Consider the following 26,700-nt stretch of genomic DNA (forward strand, 5'->3'; position numbering starts at 1 on the left):
TAGATGCCTTGGATATTGTAATAGCTGCCACCCTCAACCAGGATGGCTGCCCTGTGGCTTTTTTCGAGAACACTCTCCAAAAGTGAAAGGCAGCACTCAGCAATAGAAAAAGAGGCCTTTGCCATTGTAGAATCTTTAAGGAAATGGCACCACTACTTAGTAGGTAATCGCTTTACCCTTGTCACTGATCAGCGCTCTGTGGCCTTCATATAGGGACCCTTAAACCCATTTTTCAAAATGGTCTTGTAGCTTATTTTTTTATTTATTTGGAAAGAACTCGTGATTTGAAGACTGAGGATACCAAATTTATGCCTATAGCTCAAATATAAATAATAATAATAATAATAATAATAATAATAATAATCTTTATTATCCGTAAGGAAATTTGTCTTACAATTTGTGCATTACACCAAACAAAAAACATTATAACTATAATGAAAGTTACACAATTTTAAAATGTTTTTTCGTTTTTCGTTTTTTATTTTGGCTTTCCAAACCCGTGTTTTTGAAGGTCATTTAAAGAGAAACTATTCTCAAGCATATTTCAAAAAGGGAGGTAAAAAACACAAAAAATGTGTATTTTCAAAAATTCGTAACACAAAAACTATAAATGCTACATGCATGTAGCATGTGTCCAAATGAGGAGGGTTTATATACCTACAAGAATAAATTACTATAACTATTATTTTATTTTATTTTGCTGTACATTTTACTAAAACTCTAAAATAAATTTTAATGAGCTAAAAATATGAAAAGAATATAGCAATAACTACAAATTCTATACCATATTTCAGATACACATCTCCACTTCCATTATAATATTAAATGACATATATTTATTAATAGAGACCTCTGTTAGTGTATTGCAAACTAATAGTAGTAAAAAAGACATGCAATCCATAGATTTACCAAGAGTTTTAGACATAATGATCTACAAAAGCTCAATGCTAAATTTGAATCTTTGAACTCTATAAGCTGATTTGATAAACTGAAAATCAGAACTCCTTTTTCCAGAAAAATGTTTAAACAAGGCTTTTTTTTTTTATCTCTGCAAATGAATGACCAGTAATATCTTTTAAATAAAACTCAACTCTTCTAAACACTTTTTTTTTTGACACATTCACTGTCTAAATAAAGAAGTCTGCATAAAAATATAAAATATAAACTGTAATTCCTCATGCCATAGAAACATCACTTACATATTTTTGTCATCAATTTAATTATCTTTGGATGTTTTACCAACATTAAAAGTAGCAAATTTACATTGAACATACACATGTTCTAAAATTCATAAATTAACCAAAAGTAGCTCATTCAAATTATATTTAAACAAATTTAATATAAAAAAATATTAATGCACTCCAAAGTTAATGTGCTGTTATTACAATCTCAGCCATCAAGATGTGAGAAGTTTGCCTAAAAGATATAGAGAAACTTTTGTATTTATAATCTTGCAATCAGAGCAAGTATCTCAATGACATGTTGATCAAAATGTACAGATTCAGTTTTGGTTAGCTACTTTCCATATGTTCTTTACAATTTAAGATTTCATTTTGATCTTAACTCTCAACCCATCCAACTGAGTCACTTTGTCCCTACAACATGATCCCTAACCATCTAGACTTGGATGGAGCTGGAAGCATTTAGATGTCAAAGTTTCATAACTTTTTATTTTTTCTTTAAAAAAATATTGTAAATGTTTTTAAAATAGTTTATGCAGCTTTAACTACTTTTTGAAAGATCATCTAAAAATTAAATCCTAAGATTATCATTGTTGTATTTATTATTGGAAAATACTGTCATGTCATCATCATCATTGGCCTCCTTCAGTTGTAGAACAACTATGGTTCATCTCAGAGCACACTTCCTCATGTGGCTGTGGAGCCCTATTTTGGAGAGACACTCCCGTCCACAGATAGCACAGGTTAAGGTGGCTTTTGCTTCGGTGGTAGAGGAGCTGGCCGTTTTTCGGATTGTACGTTTTTCTTCCTGAGCTGAGACCCATGTACTTTCACTGTCCATAGCTTTTTTGGTCACTGTCTCTCTCCATCTGTTGCAGCTAGAGCTATGTCTTCCCAATGGTCAGTATTGATGTTCACTGATTTGAGGTCACGTTTTATTACATCTATGTAACGGAGGTGGGGGCAACCAGTTTTTCTTGTGCCAGTCGCGAGTTGACCATAGAGGATGACTTTCGGGATGCGCTCGTCCTCCATCTGGTGAACATGTCCAAGCCAGCGCAAACAGCGTTATCTGAGGGCTGTAAAGATGCTGGGAATACCTGATCGCGCAAGGATCTCAGTATTGCACACTTTTTCTTTCCATGTGACATTCAAGATCCTACGGGGAATGAGTTCAGTTTTCTCTCTTGCTTTGCATTGGTGGTCCATGATTCACTGCCATACATCAGTGTACTCATAATGCATGCCTTGTAGACTTCCATTTTGGTCACCGTAGTTAGCTTATGGTTTTCCCAAACTCTTGGCCTGAGTCTAGCGAAGGTCGAGGCAGCCTTCCCTATGCGTTTTTTTATCTCCTCTTCTAGAGACAGGTCATCCACAATTACTGTCATGTAAAGCATTAATAATTAGTATAAATTGTTTAATGTCTTTTAAAAATATCAAGTTTACCTAAAATTTACTCATCTACTGATCTTAAGTTTATAACAGCATTCTAGGTTAATCCATTTTTAATTTAATAAGAATTAACATGTATTATTATTAAATCTTTGATGTTTTTGTGGATATTTCATTAATTGGAGACTACTAGAGAGGTTTTTACTGATGTTGAGAATTTTGAACTGAGATCAGTAGTCTAAATATAATACCTATTGACTTACTTCATTTATGATTAAAAAAATATCTTTTATTGCAACTAGAGACTATAAAGCCTATACATGTAAATCCAGATCTAGATCTTTCTAGATATTTAGATTTCTTTAATTGAACCTAAGTTTGCAAATTAAAATAAAATAATAATATAAGAGTTTTATTCTTGAAATGAATATTATTTTTTATTTTAAAAAATGCAGTTTGTTACTAATCAGAGTCTAGATCTAGTAGTGTAGAGAAAGTGATGGGAAGACAATATTAAAGAACGGTCTGGCCTGTCATTAAAAGGGATTCTAGGGAAAAGGAGATAGAGAAATGGGCAAAAACGTGAAGTCGATAGATCATGTGTGGTGCCCCAAAGGTTCATCAAAATAAGAGATAGGTTAAAGTGAAGTAGTGTAGAGGAGCTAATAAAAATAACTGAAAAGATGTTTCAAATCTAAAAGTGACATCTAGATTTATATAGACTATTAGACTTAGAACTAGATCTATATGTATAAGAATGTAGATCTAGATAGTCTGACTTTAAGCTCTTATTAGGCCTAGGCCTTTAATTATTTATGGCTTCTTTATAAAGACTTTCTTTGGTTTTAAGGTTTAATGAATAACATGATGAAATTTTCTTCTAGATGTCTAGACCAAGATTAGATCCAGACTAGTGTAGATCAAGATCTAGATCTAGGACTAGACTCTATAGACTAGTTAAAACTCTAGATTTAAGTCCCTAGGCCTAGAACTCAAGATATAGGCTTAGATCTAGTTTAAGACTTTATCTTTATTTAATGATGTTAATAGATATAATTTAGTCTAATATTTTTACTATTTTGTATATATAGATCTAGATTTAGTTAAAAGTCCAGATCTACTCTAGATCTCGATAGATCCACTCGATGCCACACTTTGTTGATATGGCATTTAGTGCGAGTGAAACTTACCTTTCTCTTATGAAAATACCAGGCTGGTTGTCAATCAGTGCAGAATCTTTGCCGCATTTCATTTTCCTATAAAATACATGTTTAAAAAAAAATATTCATTTGTTGATATGTGCCCTATTTTACGAAAAAATATACAAGGTATAAAAAACAGTCACAGCCACTAGCACGATTATTTGGTGCAATGATGTTAGGCGTAAAGGATTATTACTCTTAATTTTTTAATCAACAGGAAAAACTTTATATATATTATTAAAAGGCTTAAAATAATCTTTCAAATGGTACCATTTTTACTGTAATTGGATATTTAAACTTTATGAAATGGTAGAGTGAAAAATGTCTAAAATCTATAAAATGTTAGGCAATTTTAAAAAAGCATGATTTTTGCTTCGGTTTTGGGTCCGTACTTCATGTATGAGAAACAGAGCAAAGGGAAAATAAAGATGAAAAAATTTAAAGGTGGAGACTGGCACTGAGCTGTTTCCACTATGATGTCTTGTATAGACCAGGCAAACACAATGTAGCTGCTGATACCTTTTCTAGAAACGGCTGTGTGTCAGCTGTGAGCTATGAAACTGCTCCATGACTCCCTGTGTCATCCAGGAGTAACAAGACTATGGCATTTAGTGCTAGTGAAAAATTTACCTTTCTCTTTGACAACCAGACATCAGGCTGGTTGTCAATCAGTGCAGAATCTGTGCCTCAGTAAAATTTTTGTAATTCTAATGGAACTCTAAGGCAATGCAACCTTTCCAGAGACTAAGTATGGACTTCATAGGACCGCTCCCTTCTACATCCCAGAACACATACCTTCTTACCATAGTGGACACATTTTCAAGGTTCCCGTTTGCATACACATGTTCTAATATGTATAATTTATTTGCACTATTCGTAATGCCTGACTACATAGACTCTGATAGAGGTACGTCATTCATGTCAAGAGAAGTACAGGATTTTTTTACATGAGAGAGGGGTGACTACAAGCAGGATCACCCCTTATAATCCCAGAGGAAATTCTCAAGTTGATAGGCTAAACAGCTCATTATGGAAAGCTATAACTCTGGCTTTAAAAACACAAGGACTCCCGGTTTCCAAATGGGAGCAGGTGTTAAATCAAGCCCTGCACTCTATTCGTTCTCTACTTTGTAATGCTACAAACGAGACACGGCATGAGAGAATATTCAAATTCTATTGCATGTCTACCTTCAGCTAATCACTCCCGATATGGTTAACTCAACCAGGAAAAGTGTTAAAAAGGGGAGTCCGGGCATCATTATAAAAGGGAGTCTGGGCATCAAAATATGACAGCGCTTCAATAGCTGTGGACTTAATTACATGCAACCCACAGTATGCCAAAGTCAGGCTTCCTGATGGAAGAGAAGAAATTGTGTCACTGCAACATTTGGCCCCAGCTCCAAGAGAGGTGTATCAACATATGGAACATGAAGACTTTGAGCTGGAGACAAGTCCTGTCACTCTATTGCGGGTGCCTACTGACCATGTGACTGTAGAACCAATGGCTACTCTCAAGACACAGGTACAACAAGGGGGAAAATGGACAGCAAGAAGTCAATACAGGGGCTGAGTCTCCAGTTAGAGAGATGCCTATGTCACCAATTCAAAGCGATGGCAGCATTGGTCCTGGTACCAACCTAAGACCAAGAACAAGCAGACTTAATTACAAGGTCTAAGATTGTATTTATTTTTCTTCATCACAATTTCCTAACTCAATATTTATAGGCATAATTTGACACAGTAACTGATCATTTTGTAGTGTATAACTTTTCTCGTTAGACATTTTATATTGTATAAATTATTACATTATTATTCTAGACTTCAATTTCTGATGGTCTAATTTAATATTTATATGCATAATATGACACTGAGGAACAAAGCATTTTATAACTGGTTTGTTTTTAGTCATTTAATGCTTTTTAAATAGAGTAATACTGTAAGTATTCTCTTGGGATACTTAGGCCTCCTTAGGAATTTATTGTTGTTCATTTACCACTTTTTGCATGTTTATGTTCCTATAACTTTTAGGTGGGGTGATTGTAGTGTAAATGAGTTGTTTATTGTCCAGGATGTCAGAAGGTCATGTCCAGTGTGTGTGTTCATGATACTTCAATAATGTCATGTGAGACCTGTTTGTATTTGTTCACTGTTTACTGTAGTCTAATCTTGTTGAATAAAACCAAGATAGTGGTTTTCTAGTAGAGTTATTTCATTACAGTAGCGTATTGAGAAAGCTAAAAGCATGTAATAACGCTAAACAAAAAACATAGGTAAAAATATTTCTATTAGCACATGTTTATTATTGTTAGTCTAGGTCTATTACAAATTTAATTACATGACTGATCCAAACTAATTAATACAACTGCGCTTAATATAGTCTTTTAAAGAATTTTAAAGAAAATGTCAGGGACTCTTGAGGGCAAAGTTACGACTTTTGGAACTTCTTGAATCCCAAATAATCAATTCCAGCATCCACTTGGATTCAAAACATTAGGGATACTTATTTTCACATCTCTACACTTGGCCTTCATGATGCTCTCATCAAATGTTGAACTTTCTGTACTATGCATTACTTTGTGTACATTTGAATGTAATCAATGCATTCAACTTCAATGTTATGTTTCTACTTTAGGTTTTCTCCTTTACTGCCAAAGAAACTCTTCAAACAGATGATCTCTGTTTAGATGTTTCAACATTAGGTGGGCCTGTTAAATTGTTTCAATGTCATGGCATGGGAGGCAATCAGCGATGGCACTATGACCTGGAGGTAGCTACAGCCTTTGCTGCCAGCTGTTGTTTGCATCCTGCATGTTTTTGTTGGAGTTGCTTCTTATTTGGTCATTTCACTTCTAGTTTATACAGCTTGATATATTTAATAACTAACTTTTGTACAATCATAGAGGACAAATTATTATATATATATTATATTATATTATGTTATATTCCTAAGGTTAATGACATTATAGAATAATCAATTCATTTCCGCATAAAAAAAATCTTGGTGTAAGTTTCAATAATATAAAAAAGGATAAAGCTTCCTTTTTATAAATAATGAAATATATTCCTGAAGAATGGAATATTTTTTAACATAATTGCTATCATGATATAAATCAATTTGTTTCCTCTATGATAACACACATTTATACATTTTTGTTTGTTTGTTGTTGTTTTTTTTTGTTTTGTTTTTTTAACTATTTCTCAAATTACAGATGGTTTTGCTTGCATTGTTGAATTTTACAGAATTTATTTTGTTTCAATCCCAGGGTGGTGATTAAGATTGATTGAGCTATGTAACTGTCACTTTGTATCTACATAGTTTCACTTCATGACTTTGTCACTCTTCAGGTATTTTGTCTGACTTTGAAGAAACAGCTGATGACTGACGATGACACATGTGTTGGGGTGAATGGCCAGAGAGTTGAGTTTGTCAAATGTAGGGGACAAAACAATGAATGGGAATATAATAAAGAGGTGCATACCTTTATCTTCTAATATATTAATAAATATCTTGTAGGTATTATATGTAACATGGTTTAAGGTCTTCCACTGGAGACTTTCAAAGATTTAGTACCCAAAATCAACTCCTTTTTTTTTTCTTATTAATATTACAACTGTACCACAAAGATTCAATAGTTTTTCAGGTTAAAAATAAGTAGTCTTCAGTTGAGAGCTTGTTATTAAGCCACCATATAATCTCAATTTTTTGTTCACCTTATCAGAATGTTGTACACTTCCTGTGTATGCCATAACACTTTTTATAATTCTAGTTGCAAGAATTATTCACACTTAGTGTAGCTGTGCATTAACCTGTCTCTTGTTAGTGGATGCTTAGAGCCTGCTCATCTCTGTGCATGTATTGTGATGTAGAAAATATAAACCAATAGGATCCAACCAAAAAGTTGGCCTTTTCTTTTCTTTAATAGAGGAGTATTGTATTGCCTTATTGTCTATGCATAACTCCTTAACTGTAAACAGGACCAATAAATGAAGCATTTACTATTTTAGACAAAAAAAAAAATTTTATATCTAAGTAAGATAAGCCACTTAAACTTTTCATTTCATCTAAGTGTTTTTGGAGAAAAGAACTTATATTAGTTTATTTATTTAGGTGTCTAAAAAGTTTTTTGTTTGAATGTTATTAGACAAAAATGGTATATTTTAATTTCCTATATAGAAAAGATATAATAACAATATAATCTTAAAACAAAACTTGGGGGTGTTTTAGTTTTGAAGATTGGATTTTAACAACAAATTTAGATGTTTTGAAATCATTATAAAAAGAATCAATATTTTTGTTGAAGTTTCTGTAACAAAACCACTTAAAGTTGTAATGTTGTACTGTTTGGAACATATTAGCTTAGTCTACTCATTAAGGAAAATGATAATAGCAGAAGAACAAAATTGATTGTTATGTTGTTTTATTTTTTTTTATTTTTTGTTTTTATTTTTCAAGTCCTAACAAATATTCAACATTTCATTGTCCCTTATGAATCATTTATTTAAATTGAAGTCAACAATATATTTCAAAGAGAGCCTATCACTCAAAATGCTCAATCCTTGTACACCATTAAATAATGCTATTGCACAGTACTTTTAAAATGCCTTTATGACTATCTGATACATTTAATTGAAAACTCCATATCTGAGCATTGATTGTTAGAATAAAACTCATACAAGTTTGGAGAAAGTTCTAGTAAAATTAATAAATTTGACTGTGAATGACAAAACCAGTCACTTGGTGAAGGCTGTTTTAGCTGCCTGGTCACGTGATATACGCTCTGGACTTGATGGTCCTGGGATTGAACCCTGCACACTTACACCCCCTCCTTCGGTTATGATTAATGTTTTGGTCATTTGTTTTTATTAGCATTGACTTGGTGATAATTGACAAAGTTATGATTTCACTAGTCTTATTTATTGCTTTTTGGTCTTATGTTTCACCATGTAACTGGTGATGTTATTCATTCAATTAATTTGGACTTAAGAAAATATATTTTAATAATAAAGAGTTATGTGGCTAAAATTAATTTATTTCAATTAAATTTTTTTTTCATTTCTAGAGTAAAACTATTCGTCATATCAATACAGATCAGTGTTTAGGAAAACCTAATCCTAAAGAGAAAGATGTACCAAGTTTAGGTAACACATTTATTCTGCTGTCCTTCTTTTTTTCTGTATTTCTCAGAGGGTTCTCATTTTGGGTTTATATTTGACTGTTTTTCTGTTCTCTATTGTTCAAAGCACTTTCACTCTATTTTTTGTCCTATCTATAACAGAGATGCCTACTTGTACACATCTTGCATATTTTGTACGCAAGTGGACATGAAAATTCGCGAGTACGCTTTACTATCTGAAAATACACATTTCCCCCACAAAAGTAAAAGAAAGAAAGAAAAGAAAAAAGTTATTCTTATTAAATAATTAGATCTACAAGATGTTTTTTTGTTCCGTGCTGACATGCGAAGACAAAAAATAATTACTAGATCTAGATTTTGCTGGTGCAAATAAAGTGTAGTTCCTTTTAATATTTTAGTTTATTTGTAGACTATTCTTCAAACTGATTTGGAATTAATCAATTGTTTGGTTCTAATTCATTGGACTTTTAAGATCTAGTATTGCGTTAAAAAGTTTTATGTAAATCTAGATTTAGAAATTAGAATTAAGATCTAAATAGATCTAGTTACTAGATCTAGTTTGTTTTCTAGATGTCGACATGACCAGGTATTTACTAGATTTAGACCTAGAGAGAACTAATGTAGATCAAATTCAAAGAATATGTAATTATTGATCTAGATTTAGACTACTGACTAAATTTAGAACTAATCTAAATCATCTAATTGTAGATTTAGGCCTTAGGCCTAGTTACTAGTTAGACTACTGACTAGGTCTAGCTAGTAGCTAAGGCTGTTGATATCTGTAACTATATAGTCTAGATCTAAATCTACTTAAAAGCAGCAATTTCTGCCATCTTATAAAGAGATTTATTGATCTCCTTTCTTATTCTTTATGGAATCTAAAATTTAAAAAAAAAGGGCAAAATTGGCTGTTCTAAGTTTGTATAGGTCTTCACATTCACGATAGAGCCTACCATTCTGTTGCATTGTTAAAATATCTTTAAATTGCCCTATGCACATTAAAAAACCAATCAACTGTTAATGAAGCTGCCTACAGTCTAGATCTATCGATTTTTTGTAAATCACCAATGTCAGAAGATAGTTCTTTTTAGATGAAAGTGAGAAGGGCAGAGCTTTTAATAGAAGAAATGTTGGTGTAGCTTAATCTCTCTCTTAGCATGATAAAGGGAATAAAGCTAATGTGCCCTGATTTACAGATATATCTTCTGTGGCAGATAGAAAACTACTGTTATAGTCACTAGGGACTAGCTAGGTTCCATTACTTAGAAAGGCCTACATTATGAGAATGAAATCAGGGGCATTTAAGGCTCAGTGTGTTTGCAAAAGAAAAGCTTTAATTATGCTGATAAAAAAATATTAAATTCTTGATCTGTTTTTTTTATAAACAACTTCAACCATCAGAAACCAGTATAAATAGCCGCGCTTTTATATTAGAAACAAGTTCAATGAGTTATTAGGATTGTCTGCCTGAAAAAATATAAGTGATTGTAGAGGTTCTAAAGCTTTCATTGCTAACTCTGCATAGAATGGTCTGAAAGAAGAATATCTAAATTATTTCAAAATGTGATAAAATATTTCCAGTTTCTGGATACCTTGTAAAGAAATTGCCTATTTTCTAGAAAAGTCTGACAAAGACTAAAAGTGTAAATATTTTGACAAATGTATAAAATGTCTGATATAACTTTATGCTGTGTTAACTTTAAATTGCTGCATTTCAAAGTACATGCTTGAATGATTTTTAATCTTTCCTGAGTATATTTCTTTATATTTAGAAAAATACACATTTCCATGTCTGGGAAAACACATTTCCATTTTGGCATATAGGCATCTCTGTACTATACTAAATATCTGTATCAGGGTAATGTAGTGGTGGCCAAACTTGCCTGCCATATCGAGTTACCACTGTCGACAGATTGGTAGTGGTAGTCTGTTCTTGTTGCATGTTTAATGTATCGCTCACTTTCTCTGGCTGTGTAGGTTGTATATTAATGATTGTCTCTGGGGTGATCATTTAAAAATATCAGGCATAACCCTTGATCTGAAACTTGTGTCTCTTAACATTCTCCTATTTCTTTGGTATGTTGCTCCATCCTGTGCCTTTACCCAGTAGGATCTTGGGGTCTTTGCTGCTGGTTCCCATTTATCACCAGGTTTCTTTTGCATTATGTTAAAGATTTTTTGTTTGTTTTGTTTCTAAGGAAAGTGTACTGGATCAGATGAGCAACAATGGCATCTTGGTGGATTAAAAGAAAGCAGACTGTGATTCCCTTCCACAGACTTACACTATGAAATAAATTATGATGCGTGCTTGTGTCTCAATGAGGGATAGTGTGTCCCTTACACAGATTTGTTTGTACACTAACACTACAATACATTTTGTGTGTTTGAGTGTGATTGATGTATATTGTCACTTGTTTTACACTTACACAATTGAAACAAATGGCTCTATACTGTCATATGTAGTGTTATAGTGTAATGCATTTCTCTGTGGCATCATTAAGCTCACAGTGATGTTTTGAAAGGAAACCTTCATTCATGCATTGTAAAGGTCAGAAATTGAATGCTATTTATTTAGAAATAGTTATCCCCATCTTAGCACTAGTTGGACACACAGATAAGTTCTGTTTCTTTTCATGGTGAATTTCTTTGTGTTTCCAACGCCAATTATAAATTATAGTATACCTGCTGTAACTGACAGTCCTCGTATATAAAAGTTACAATTCAGCTAGTCTAACCAACAGTCCTGTGACTTTTTAAAAAGTTAACAATTTTTAAAAATTTGTCATACATTTTAGATGACTAATTTTTATTGTATCATTTTTCAGTAGTAATCTCAGTAAAATGTATTCTGAAGATTTGAATATCTCTAGAAGTTCTATAAATTATCTCCCTGCTCATATACACAGTTTTTTTATCCTATGTATAAGTGCTAGACAGATATTTTATCTAATACACTATTTTCAGCAACAACCAATTATAGGTTGTAAACAAAAATTACAGTGAGTCTAGGTTACATATAAAGAATAAAGGTAGCTCAGCTGACAAAACATTGTTTTATTGGCAAAAATATATATTGTTGCACCTAGAAATTAAATCAAATTTGTACTTACATTGAAAAAAGCATAAACAGGTTGTAGCCTTTATCAGGAAAATATGAATGTATTAAAATGGAAGCAAATCAAATTTAACTTCAGGAGCATCTTCTAGATGTTCAATTGAAACAAAGACATGAAAAGACACACACAAAAATTCAACTTGAAATCATTCAGATAAAAGAAAAATAAATAAAGTTACAAATTTGTACAATAAAATAACCCTGTAAAGAAAGAAAACATTCAAACCTAATTGTACTGCACTGGACATATACATATGAGCAAAACAATCCAATTGAACTTGATAGCAGTTTCAGATTCAAAAGCAAAATAAATTGGGTACAAAAGTCTATCAGGAACTAGGAAAGAAAATTTAACAAATAAATTTTACAGAAAAATAACACACCACTGTGCTGCCACTGCTCCACACACCGTGGGAATCGCTCGTCTCTCCGTCATATCTTTGAAATTTGGTAATGTATTGGAATCAAACAGGATTAATTATTATTCATGAAAGTCCTTTGTAACTTTGAGCCGTTTATTATTAAACAGGCCTGTCATTACATGAGGACTCACTGTAGTTGGAAATGGCTTTTCAACAACCAAAGATGTACTCTAATAATGAAAATGTGTTTATACATGACTGAGATAATTTGTAGTTCTGTTAGCTACATGAGTTACAAATGATACTTAACATTTTTCTATTCATTATCTTGCTATGTCAGTTTTTTTGGGGGGATTGTGCATCTAAGAAAATTTATATTTTGTCTTGAAATTTCTAATGACAACATATTTTGTTTTCTAATGTACTTTCATGTTTTTATCCATTGATTTGAATGTTAGTTTCTTGAATATTTCATACTTCATATTACATTTTATTTGGGAACCTTTGTATGAATTTATCAGTGGCCATAATCCAATACATTTTTAATGAATATTTTGAAGTCTATTTCTTAGGCATATACATTGGATGGATGAGAACACCTGTCTTACACTTGGACTGATTGTCTAGTACTTAATACTGTATCACAATCTGACTGACTTGGGTTTGACACTCTATCCAAGTTTGTATTGCTTTTTTTTTTTTTTTTTTTTTTGTTTGCTCTATCTGACCTGATGATAGTTTTCATTTATGTTTGTCATATGCAGCTAATGTCTGATTTTTCGCTTATTACTAAATGTTAACACTGGAATTTGTATTCAAATGTCAATATTTGTGTCATTCCAATTCATTGTTAAGTCAACTTTATGGCTCCACAGAGTTTGTGATTAGAGCCCGTGGCATTTATCATGCCAGGTATAAACTGTTGCTCTCTTTGAACTAATCTCATTCTAGAATTCCAAGACATTCTTGGCACCATAGCAATAGTTTCTGAAATACACATCTAGGGGTAGCTCTCACAAAAATGGCTTGCACTGGAAACAAAAATTGACTAGAAAACATATGTGCACAACTTTAATTTGTTTGGACTAGCAGTGAAGTATGAAGTGTATCTTAATAGTTTCTAATGAATATTGAATTACTGTAGGTACTTTATCACAGATGTTGTAGCAATAGGATAGAAACATTTCAAGATTATATTATTTCCTGTACTTATACATTTAAAGTATTTCCTTTGAATTGTTTGTGTCACCAACAGAAAAGCTAAAAACACAATGACAACTTTCATTCTTAGTTTGTCATCTTCCAGTTTTAAAGCCAACAAACTTTTTTCCCAATCAATGATTTAAAGAGACTGACATTGAGAAGCAAGTTTGTCCTGCTAGTACCAAGTTTTTCCTCCAAAGGGATAGTTGAGACTCAACCAGAGTTTGAATTTCTTGAAACTCTGAGAAACATACCAGACATGTGTTGAATGTGCATAGCCATTGATGTCATTGATTTATTTGTGATCTCTGTATTCTATGAGATAAAGTCTCTGTACATACATGTAAATAGGACATGGGCTACTTGTAAATAGATTGGCCATTATTTGTGTTCCTGTCCTAAGTTTGTATGTTCATGCTCAAAACTGTGCTCACTCACCTTAGTGAGATCCTTTCAATTCCTGTGCAAAAAAATGTTTTATTTTTATTATTTTATTTATTTATTTATTTTTCATGTATGATCTAACACCGTCATATCCTAAGTAAATCTCATATCCTAAGTAAATCGTAGGAAAGTGTGAAAGGAAAACACCAATGACTTTGTTGACCTAGTTAGACTACTTGAATTACCTTTTGATATTTTTTTTCTCTTCTACTTCAATGATCTGTGTTTGAGTCAAATCTCACAGACTGGAATGTCAGTTTCACATAAGGAAGAATTACAAATAGTTTACGTTTTATTTATTAGAAGAGATGGGAACCGCTACCAGGTTAGGAATTAGAGATGAGAACGCTATCAGGTTAGGAATTAGAGATGAGAACCGCTATCGGGTTAGGAATTAGAGATGAGAACCGCTATCAGGTTAGGAATTAGAGATGGGAACCGCTACCAGGTTAGGAATTAGAGATGAGAACCGCTATCGGGTTAGGAATTAGAGATGAGAACCGCTATTAGGTTAGGAATTAGAGATGGGAACCGCTACCAGGTTAGGAATTAGAGATGAGAACCGCTATCAGGTTAGGAATTAGAGATGAGAACCGCTACCAGGTTAGGAAGACATGAGAACCGCTATCAGGTTAGGAATTAGAGATGAGAACCGCTACCAGGTTAGGAAGAGATGAGAACCGCTACCAGGTTAGGAATTAGAGATGAGAACCGCTATCAGGTTAGGAATTAGAGATGAGAACCGCTATCAGGTTAGGAATTAGAGATGGGAACCGCTACCAGGTTAGGAATTAGAGATGAGAACCGCTACCAGGTTAGGAATTAGAGATGAGAACCGCTACCAGGTTAGGAAGAGATGAGAACCGCTATCAGGTTAGGAATTAGAGATAGAACCGCTATCAGGTTAGGAATTAGAGATGAGAACCGCTATCAGGTTAGGAATTAGAGATGAGAACCGCTATCAGGTTAGGAATTAGAGATGAGAACCGCTATCAGGTTAGGAATTAGAGATGAGAACCGCTATCAGGTTAGGAATTAGAGATGAGAACCGCTACCAGGTTAGGAATTAGAGATGGGAACCGCTACCAGGTTAGGAATTAGAGATGGGAACCGCTACCAGGTTAGGAATTAGAGATGGAAACCGCTACCAGGTTAGGAATTAGAGATGGGAACCGCTACCAGGTTAGGAATTAGAGATGGGAACCGCTACCAGGTTAGGAATTAGAGATGGTTATCGAACCCAACTTTTAAAGTTCAGGTTCAGTTCGATGATGAGTATGGTTCGGTACGGTCCGGTCTAAAGTTCGGGTTCAGTTCGATGTTATGAAATTAGGTACCCGGTAATAGCAAAATTAGGTCCATGTAATAATGCTTCATTCAAGTATTAATTAGATAAAACAACGATGTCTCTGTCTGTGGTTCATTTTAATTTCCAACACTATGTCGCGGGCCACAGAACAAAAAAGATTTTTAAAAAACATAAACACTTTTATTAGAAACCCTTGGATATAGTTTTTAAAAAGTTCCTCTTTCGGACTTTACAATCTATAGGGACAGATGATGTAAAGGTCATTCGTGGTCCACAGTTAACTAGGTGTCATGCCAACCATCACAAGGACCAACCGCCTTGACTTTTCCCCCAACTAACGTCAGGTACCCATTAGAACTTGGTGGACTCAGAGGCGACCTTAAGATGATATTAAGATCCCGAAATTGAAAAGCTCAGTCTTCACCAGGATTCTACCTGGGACCACTCGGATCGCAAGCAAAGCGCTTTACCACTCGGCCACCGCGCCTCCCACTTGAATATAATATTTACTTTAATTCAGGGGATGTAGGAAGTTAACCACAAACCAACTTCTGAAGCTCCCACTGCATTGATGAGACACCAAGTTGAAGCACTGAATCTAGATGGTCTTCTGTGAGGCGATTACACCAAAATGGTTTTCGCCCCTTTCCTCCTGCTAAATGATAGTATGTAAGCATGATTCAACTTCTTGCCACAGAGGTTCCGTTTGACCTGACAATTTTTCTTATAACTCTTGCTGTTAGTTCGCTATGTCATCTAGCCATACTTCTGGCGCTATCAGTAGTCACTTCCACTAATTTCTCCCAAAGGAAAAAAGCCTCCTCCATGATGTTGGAAACTTCTTTTCACAGTTTCTCATAGCATACCGGTATAACTTGTCTGTGATAAAAATGACTTTTCTTACTGCGAGAAAGTGGCAAGAGTTGAACGATGTCACATATGTCGGCGCTAATGGTAAACATTTTCAGCTTTTCTGCTCTATCTCTTAGTTTTTAATTGAGCTTCCTAATTGTCATGCGAAAAAGAGTGGCGGATTCAACTGCATTCTTATTTCCATGACATATTTCCACTACTGATAGTAACCCCTTCTAAAGTATTCCCCGTATGTTGAAAAAAAAAAAAAAAAGGTCTCATTTCACTACGTACTTCCAATGTGAGCCCATCTGTACCCTGCCCTTACCGCCGACTCATTGTCTTGTCCCTTCTTGGTCAATTCTCTCATCGTTTCTAAGCCATTGTTTTCTTAGTGGCTCAAACTAAGAATGCCGCCATATTTGTTTATGTTTTTGATTTCATAATGCTGTTTAAAGTTACGTTCTTTAAAAACAGCCACAAACATCTCTAATAGGTCTCACTACGGATAGAGACGTACTACTCCCCATTGCTTTGGTATTAGACTCTTTCACTCGTAACTAACGTTTTGATTTAACCCCATTAAATTAATTTTTTTTTTTGGTTTAATAAACTTTAATTTGTGTTATATAAAAAGAGCATGCATTCTTCTATAATAATATACCTAATATAAAGTTCCCCTTTCAGACCTTGCGGTCTATATGGCAGATGATGTAGAGGTCAAGTTTCTGTGGCCTACGGTTAGCGAGGATGTCATGTGGCCAACACAACGACCAACAGCCTTTACTTTTCCCATGTAATGTCAGGTATCCATTAGAGTGGACTCAGTCGAGGCGCCAAAATATTCCGATATTAAAAATCCCAGGATTCGAAAGCGGTACCCCTGTTCGGAGGCCAAGTAATTTAACTAATTCTGATACACACAAATGAACAAGATGAATAATTCCATCGGAACGTGGGAAATAATTACGGAGAGAGTTAACAAATTTTCTTTTCCTAACCATTAGTCCAATTTCAAAGGCTACTAAAACAATGGACAAGGCGATTTGAACTCATTTTTATTGTTATTTAGGAATGTTTGAGTACAGAGAAAATGACTAAAATGTTGAGTCTAAAAAAAAACAACAAAAAACTTTATGATTACCCCGTAGCCACCTTTAGACACGTTTTGTTTTAGTAGCACTAGGGATTAAAGATACAATTATGTTTCTATAACAGTGGATTGTTGTTGAATCGTTGGCTCTGTTCCTGATGTAGGCCTACTGTGTGGGTATAGTTTTTGGTTTTCAACAAAAAATGTTAGGATGTTTTATGGTTGTTCTATTTGTTCAATTGTAGATCTACTGTACATAAAACTTATAGGTAGTAACTTGGGCCCAAAATGGTAACAATTCATATGACAAGTAGTTTCTTTCTAACTATACCAGTTTGGATAACAAATCATAAGACAAGCTGTTTCTTTCTAACTAAACCTGTCAGTACAAGTGTCACACTATTTAGCTGAACTTAAAGGTTCACCAAACTTAATATTTACATTTTGCTTCACTTTGAACATTTAGGGTTCATCTTATACACTCAGCTTTCAATCCGGTTTGTGTGCATTTAAACTTCCAATTGATTGAATGACTAGCCAGCAATTTGTTGAACTTCTCCAACAGGTCCAAGTTTGTGGAGTGATGCTCTGCTGGCTTGTTTCTAGAACGTCAAACTTGGTGTCCACTCTCGTCACTCATTCATAGAAATGAAGTATTTTCATTTTCTACACTTCTAATTCGAGCTTTTTCTATAGCTTCAGTTGCTTTGTACTTTTCTATGCATTTGTTGGGATTGACTGGACGTTCAAAAACTCTCGTGTTTCTTGCTTCTGAAACTCGAGCTGTATAGTAGAACGTGAAGGATTTATTGCTTGGACAGATACAGTCTTCTCAACATGTTTTTAGTTTACACACACACACACGCGCGTGTTATGGTTAATTCCAGATTTGTTAGCAATTTGTGTCAGACCAAGATTTGTTCTTTGAAAGTGTAATAACCAATGTGCACATTATTAACTCATTGCCTGGCCAAAACATCCTTCAAGCATTTAGTCATTATGTTGTAATATTGCAAATATAGAAATTTATTTTCTTCCTGCTTAGTGTTTTCTCAATTCGTTTTCAATGACATTTGTTGTATCAGTAGTATCACTAGGATACCAATACAGCTCAATTCAATAAAACAAATAAAACTATCACCACCATTTCAAAAAACTTTATAAAACTATATTAGCAAAGTGAAACTATTTAACGAAATTAACCAAAATAATTATTTTTTTTCACACGTTATGTAGGCTAATTGGTTCTCTTTGTCAGCTTACTCTCGGTGGGCTGTGTACGTTGGAAATACGCTATACAGGAAATGTGCAATGCACATAGGAGGTACCTGTAGCAAGAATATTTAGTACGAAAGCTGGCCAACACAAATTGGGGCGTCACACTTTCAGAGATACTGGTATAGTTTAACCACGCAAGCAAACGCACCCGATTCACTTGTACTACCTTCAACTTATAGGCTCCTGCACTGAAATTGTATTTGCTTCATGACAAGGCAGAAAGTTTATAAAAAGTATATTAAAACACCTAACCCAAAAGTAAGCAGACAGCTGCAGAGTGAATACATAAACAATGTAAAATCTAAGGATAACAACAAAACTTATGGTCATACATTAAATCTAAGAAAATGGAAACAACAGGTAGCACCATCAAAAGGAGAAGATAACTTAACACATAATGATAATGAAACTAAAGCTAACATCCTAAATAAATACTTTGCATCAGCATTCTCAGCCCCAGGAGACCAAGACATAGTACCGGTACTTCATTTGAACCAAATAGACAACTTAGGAGATATAGAAGTACAAGAAAAGAGAATTCAAAAACTATTAGCAAACATCAAACCCCGAATAAAGCATCTGGACCTGATGGTATTCCAGCTAAATTACTAAGTAATGAGCTAGCACCAGTGTTCAATTTTTTTTTTTTTGAGGCAGAGTACCAAGGACTGGAAAGAAGATAGGCCCTATATATATATAATGCCTCCCCCCACCCCCCATTTAAAAAGAGAAAAATCTGACCCAGGAAACTACAGACCAGTATCACTAACTAGCATCACATGTAAAATCCTAGAACACATAATATGTAGCAGAATGTAGCAAGATCATAAACCACTTAGACAAACAGAATGTCCTCACTCCATACCAACATGGCTTTAGGAAATAAAGATCATGTGAAACACAACCATTGGGACTAATGGATTATTTTTTTTTTTAAAGGTTTTCTAAGGCTTTTGACAAAGTTCACCTCAATTAGTTTGCTAAAAAAAAAATTAAATATTTTGGCATTGATGGCCTATTGCATCAGTGGATTAAGGATTTTTTTTCTGATAAGGAGATAACAAAGGGTAATAATAAATGACTCAAAATCAACACCAATAACAGTCATAGGTTCACTGTGGCCAGGGGCGGACTGGGTATCAAAATCGGCCCACAAATGGCATGTCATATATTTTCGGTGAAATCCCCCCCCCCCCGCAATTTATATATATATTCTATATATAGGCCCTATTAGTGTGTGTATATGTAATTAATCTTCATTACATTCTTATCTTTCATTCTTTTAAACGTTGTTTTTACCCTAGAATACTCTCTTCCTATAATTAGTGAAAGGCAGTACACACCGCCAAGGGACAGCTAGGGAGTCTGGGGGAGCGCCGTAAGCTCCCCAGTGGGGTCCAGCATTATTTCCTTTATTTTTAAGCTTTAAAAAATGCATATTTTGAGGTATCTACAGTGCAATTAGCCTGCTACTCTTCCGCTAAAAAAAAAAACTAAACCTTCTATTTACTGGAGTCCAGCGACTGGTAGAAAATGGTAAATGCTTTAGTTTTGTATTGGGGGGGGGGGGGGGGGGAGGGAAATTAAAAAAACCCTTTTGGCTACGCTCATGAAATTTGGTGACTGTAGTTTGCTTAAGTTGGCTGCACTGAGGAAGTAAGTAAAGTTTCCCTTTCAGACAATGAGATCTGAGGCCAGTGATGGTTTGAACTCCTCCCCTCTCGGCTACGCCCATGTGTTTTATCATAGGTGTAAGCCTAATTCTATTCAAAATATATAAAGTTTGATAACGCATCGAAAACTGGATGTAGGCTTACATACTGTATTCTATTTATACATATATGTAGTTTGAAAACTATAAACACTACAATAGCAGCTTTAATGAGTTTCAAACGTTTTGGTATTACTTATAGATTACAGACGTTTCTTCAAAAGAAAAAAAAAATAATTAGGTCCTACGCATTTCACGTGTCAATCGTAGCTAAATGGGGTTTTGAATTTAAAAAAAAAAAAAAAACTCCAGAGATTTTATTTTAAAACCCCTCAACAGATGATTTCGACGATAAAACTTTCCTTTTCGATATAAAATCTAAAGCGAAATATAGGCATGTAATTCCAAGAGCGTAGTCATGAGAGGTTACACATTTCTACAAGTGGCTGGGCTTCATAAATAAAGTGTGAATAGTCATCTGCCGAAATTGAAAAACACTTAATAAGGCTCAACAAAGATGGCTAAGACAGATTTTAGGAGTCAGTTATAGAGATCGGGTCTAAATCAAAGAAATCATATGCCGAACTGGGAGTCGAACCCCTAGTAAGGTTGTGACAGAGCGTCGCATGAGGTTTTGCGGGACATGTTCTCCGACAAAATGAATTACGCAAAATAAGAGTTGCGGAAACAGCTTGCCGAAAAATGTGCCGAACAGCACGAGAGGGTCTAAGTCAGTGAGAATAGCACATTAGGTTTTTGAAATAAAACTTTTTAATAGCAAGATAATGCACTGTAGATACCTCAGAATATGCATTTTGTTGGCTTTCAATACCAGAAATAGTGCTCGGCGGCGGGGCTTCGCCCCGCGCAGTGCTCCCCCAGACCCCCTTGCTAGCAAGGGCGGGGAGTCTACAGGATTTTCACTAATTCCAGGAAGAACCTATTCTAGGGCACATTAAACGTCTTCCGAAAGGGTCAGAATGTAATAAAGATTAATTATGTACACGCACACACACACATATGTATATATTTTTTTCCGACCCCCCCCCAAACCCCCCCTCCCGAAAAAAATCCTGGCTACGCCCATGATATAGATAGATAGATAGATCTATATATATTTCTTTAAAAGATAAGAAAAAGCAGGACGGTTAGAGACGTACTTCTAAATGTGAAAAGCTCTTGCTTCGTCCTAGTACATTCTCAAAAACGCGATTTGTATATGAATATATTATTTAAAATATAAATGATTCTAAATCTCCTTTAATTAAATGTCGGATGTGACAGCGCTATTATTATAATAATTTTCATTATTAATGACTTCATACGAAGCATAAGTTTGCAATTAATCCTATCGGTATAATATTGATTTATGTTTTAATTAAATAATTTTTTTTTTTTTTGTAAGCCTTAAGTGTAGTATTTTTAGATCTATGTTATTACAAATAAACAACAAGAAACTTACTTTTTCTTTTCAAACCGCAGAAAGTAGAACTGTATACCCATATTGAGATATGAATAAGTTGGGTCGTTTGCAATTTCGCGGCTGTGTGTATGTGTTAAAGTTAACTTCTATTAAGTCTTGTTCAAGAGCTAATTGTCTCCCCTTTTGCCGCGTTATATCAATGTTTTCTAACTTAATTAACCTCTCCCATCCCTCTTTTTCGTTAATTTTCAATGAAACCATTAAAAAACGAGTGAGGGAAGGAGTAAAACAAAAATAGGAGTGCCATCAAAGGCCCATGCCGACCAGCAAAATGATCAGGCCAAACACAGTCTCGAAGACATCAAAGTAGTGTTGAAGTGCACTGGCGGATCCAGGGGGGGGGCGGTAGGGGCGATCGCCCCCCCCACTCGGCCGAACCCCCCCCCCCGCGGGGGGGGGGCGGACGAATTTTAGTATAGAATTCACACAATTTGTATACAAATTTATTACTTATGTTAATAATATATACTAATTATTTATATTTCAACCTATTTTTTTTATTATTTCGCCCCCTCCTCTAGTATGTTGACCGATTTGGTGGGGTCGGGAGGGGGCAATGGTATCAATCCCGCCCCCTCCCCCCATACACTTTCGAGTGGGGGGGGGGGGCGGTCCAATTTATTAGTAGAAATCACAGCTTGCTAACAGAATCAATTAAATATCTATATGATTAAAACTTGTTATTGATATTTTAACCGATCTTTATATTATGTCGTTCCCTGTTTACCGTTTGGGGGTGGGGGGGGGCGAATACCTCTACTGCCCTTCCCACCTAAACCATTTGAGTGGAAGGGGGGCGGTCCTACTTTTATGGAGAAATCATAGTTTGTGAACAAAATTAGTTGAATTAATCTATAAATTTTATATTATGTCGCTCCCTTTCTGGTATCTTGGTCGATTCGGTGGGGTTGGGGGGAGGGCGATTGCATGTACTGCCCTTCCCACTCTAGCCCTCTGAGTGGGGGGGGGCGGTCCTATTTTTATGGAGAAATCATAGTTTGTGAACAAAATTAGTTGAATTAATCTATAAATTTTATATTATGTCGCTACCTTTCTGGTATCTTGGTCGATTCGGTGGGGTTGGGGGGAGGGCGATTGCATGTACTGCTCTTCCCACTCTAGCCCTCTGAGTGGGGGGGGGCGGTCCTATTTTTATGGAGAAATCATAGTTTGTGAACAAAATTAGTTGAATTAATCTATAAATTGTATATTATGTCGCTCCCTTTCTGGTATCTTGGTCGATTCGGTGGGGTTGGGGGGAGGGCGATTGCATGTACTGCCCTTCCCACTCTAGCCCTCTGAGTGTGGGGGGGGGGCGGTCCTATTTTTATGGAGAATCATAGTTTGTGAATAAAATTAATTGAATATCTATATAATATAAACTACGTATTGATATGTGAACCCATTGTATATTATGTCGTACCATACTCTAATCTCAAATTTTATCATTAGTAAATTTAAATGAAAAAAGGTTGCACCAGGTGGGAAGGGCGATATATGCAATTGCATTTCCCCCATTGGACAAACCAATACTTTTTCTTTTATTATTATAGTTTAGATATTACAAAATGTAAAAAAATCTCCCACTAATATAATTTATATATACTATAAATTAAATTCTTATATCGAGTCGCCCTACTTTTTTTTTTAATTCTTTAATGCCAAATGCAATCTTTAGCAGAAATTATTAAAGGAGCGAGGATTAATCGTTTTCATTCTACCGCCCCTCCCATTTCCAGAGTTTATGTAATTTCACATGAATTTATCATAATTATTTTAAGAAAGACTTTGCATTGGAAAAGTTAGAATTCAAACGAAATTTTTCAGTATAAGAATCATGATTGAGATGAGTTCTAAACCGAAAATGATACATTTATAGTCGACTTTTCCAAACCTTTACTCAATCGGATATTTTTCTAGTTAAATAAATTTGGGACTATAACTCACAACTTATACTACAATGTTATTTGAATATTATTTATCGAATAATTTTTTTTCGGCGGCGATCCTCAAAGCCAAAATCTAAATATGTGGGGTATCTTATCTTTTCAAGGAACAAATCGGTTTTATTTGCAATGTATTAAGGGCCTATAAATTCATATTAGAATATCTTTCAAGTACAATATTATTCAAAAGGTCCTTTTTTTAATAGTATGAATAATGAGCTTTAGGTCAGGAAAATGCGTTTCTGCAGTGAAAAATGCCAGAAAACGCTTTTGGCGTCGGGGCTTCGCCCCGATCTCCATTGATGAATAATGAGCTGTAGATGTCAGGAAAATGCGTTTCTGCAGTGAAGAATGCAAGAAAACGCTTTTGTCCTTTCGGGCTTCGCCCCGAACTCCATTGATGAATAATGAGCTGTAGATGTCAGGAAAATGCGTTTCTGCAGTGAAGAATGCAAGAAAACGCTTTTGGCGTCGGGGCTTCGCCCCGAACTCCATTGATGAATAATAAGCGTAGATATCAGGAGAATGCGTTTCTGCAGTAAAGAATACAAGAAAATGCTTTTAGCGTCGGGGCTTCGCCCCGAACTTCATTAATGAATGATGAGCTGTGGATGTCAGGAGAATGCGTTTCTGCAGTGAAGAATGCAAGAAAACGCTTTTGTCGTCGGGGCTTCGCCCCGAACTCCATTGATGAATAATAAGCTTTAGATGTCAGGAGAATGCGTTTCTGCAGTGAAGAATGCAAGAAAACGCTTTTGTCGTCGGGGCTTCGCCCCGAACTCCATTGATGAATAATAAGCTTTAGATGTCAGGAGAATACAAGAAAATGCTTTTGTCGTCGGGGCTTCGCCCCGAACTTCATTGATGAATGATGAGCTGTAGATGTCAGGAGAATGCGTTTCTTTTGTGAAGAATGCAAGAAAACGTTTTTGTCGTCGGGGCTTTGCCCCAAACCCCACTAGGGAACCTTATAGCGTTGCCCCACTTTTTCGCCGAAGGTTGAGAAATGCTGCTTTTTAAAATTCTCATATATATATATATATATATATATATATATATATATATATATATATATATATATATATATATATGTGTGTATGTGCGTGTGTGTTCTGTACACACGTTTATGCATAGGGTTAGGGTTTACTGGGCGTTAGGATTAAGGTTTGGAAAAAAATCGCCCCCCCCCCCACTCCAAAGTTCTGGATCCGCTAGTGTGTTGAAGGCCATGCCGCTAGTGCACAGCAGAAAGTACGGTCTAACGTTTTACAAATGATAATACGTACAGTGTATAGTGTAATTCTTAAAATTATATTCCTGTTGAATTTTCAAACAAAATTAATTGTAATAAGAATTAAAAAAAACAACAACAACAAGAAAACTTGTTCGGGCCTTTGTGTCTTGCTGCTGTCATTTTTTAAAAAAACTTTTCTGCATTGAATTTTTTTTCTTTGGTCGCGACCAGACCGGCCCACCGGGCATTTGCCCGTTTGCCCATATAGCCAGTCCGCCCCTGACTGTGGCATTTTGGCATTTTTACGTCTTCAAAGATGATCATTTCCCTTTGCATCTTCTTGTATGACTAAAGAGGCCAATCCTTAATACACAGCTGCGATCGCAGGTTGGGCATATGTACCAGGCGCCGTTGCATTTTCACCCTTCTTTCTGCTTTTGTTCAATCCGAGACCCTTGCTTTATGCTCTCTCTCCATGTGTATCTATCCAGTGCTACTTTTTCCCAGCTGCTAGTGTCGCGTTTGCATACATCCGTATAGGCCTACCGTAAAAGTGGGCGACCAGCCTTCTATTAGATCGCCATACAGGATGTCCTGTGGAAGTCGACCTACTGGCATTCTACTAATGTAGCCAAGCCAGCCAACGCGTCTGCTGCTGATAACAGAGCGGATGTCGTGGCACCCTGCTCTTTGTGATTATTTTATCTTGCCACCTTATTTTAAAGAACCGCCTTAGGCATCGGAGGTGGAAGACATTCAGCTATTTTTCCTGCCATGAGTAGGTTGACCATGTTTCACTTCCGTATAGTAAAGTGCTCTACACACAGGTAGACTAGGGCTTTAGTATTGTTAGTCAGCAATATGTTATCCCACACTCTTTTCTGCAACGTGACATGGTGACCATTGCTTTGGCTATCCTGTTGTTAACGCCTTTATCCAGTATAGTATTGTTGGATATGATGGAGCCGAGATAGCAAAAATGATCAACAATTTCTAGTGGCTGGCCATTAATGTTTACTTGAGGTGCAGTATTTGTGTTCTGGCCTAGTGTGACAGGTGGGGAAATGTGACGTGTGTTTGGCACGTGTTATGTCTAGGGGATGATTATTTTTGATGCTATCACACCCCCACTTATCAGCATATGAATCGGGAGCAGACACGCAACGAGACAAAGCAATGAAAGGTAGATACAAAAGTTAAAATAAAGGATATTTATTTACATAAATATACATATAATAATAAAAAGGGGGAGGGTTTGCATCTATCTCTAGTATATTCTATGTTTAATCATCACTCTTGCACATAATAAGAGAGTATGTCACTTTGTCCTCTGACTTAGCTGGTTGTCCTGTTGATGTCGCAGCTGGCTGTGTCCTGGCTTGAGGTTCTGCAGCTGGAGGTGGCGCTCTAGCGGATAGAGGGACGCCAGCGATATAGTTCTTGTGGAGTCTCAGTCCCAAGTTCTAGTATCTGTAGTGGGCACAGTATGGCGGGTGGCCGGATACCGTGGGCACAAGGTTACTGCGGGCAGAGCTGATCTGCCGTGGGCAGCGTAGTTGACAGGATATGTCCAGTGAGTTGCAGAGGGTTGGCGTAGCTATGACGTCTCACACAGATCTGGTCTATAGGGACGTCGCACCTAATAGCTTGACAGGTGGGCTGTCGAATAGGCGGGCAATGCCGATAGCGCCAAGTAGTAGAGTTGAGTAGATCTCAGTAGGCAAATGCAGCGCTGAATAGCACTAAGCACAACTGCA

The 26,700-nt window shown here is 35.5% G+C and overlaps 1 protein-coding gene across 12 annotated transcripts in view; it reads left to right on the plus strand.

The window, feature by feature from the left end:
• LOC106050397 (polypeptide N-acetylgalactosaminyltransferase 13-like) overlaps positions 1 to 18,328 on the plus strand; it is a 56,014-nt gene extending 37,686 nt beyond the window's left edge. For 3 of the 12 annotated variants that reach the window (XM_056040424.1, XM_056040430.1, XM_056040389.1), the window contains exons 13-16: positions 6,411 to 6,545; positions 7,124 to 7,249; positions 8,839 to 8,917; positions 11,112 to 18,328. In XM_056040424.1, coding sequence (XP_055896399.1) covers positions 6,411 to 6,545; positions 7,124 to 7,249; positions 8,839 to 8,917; positions 11,112 to 11,176 — 405 coding nt within the window. In that variant the 3' untranslated portion in view covers positions 11,177 to 18,328. The remainder of the gene's footprint in view (positions 1 to 6,410; positions 6,546 to 7,123; positions 7,250 to 8,838; positions 8,918 to 11,111) is intronic. The other 9 variants (XR_008779665.1, XR_008779668.1, XR_008779670.1 and 6 more) reach the window with 9 other exon arrangements.
• The last annotated feature ends 8,372 nt before the right edge of the window (positions 18,329 to 26,700 follow it).

The sequence above is a fragment of the Biomphalaria glabrata genome, chromosome 1 (genome assembly GCF_947242115.1).
Source record: "Biomphalaria glabrata chromosome 1, xgBioGlab47.1, whole genome shotgun sequence".
NCBI classification, from domain to species: Eukaryota; Metazoa; Mollusca; class Gastropoda; family Planorbidae; genus Biomphalaria; species Biomphalaria glabrata.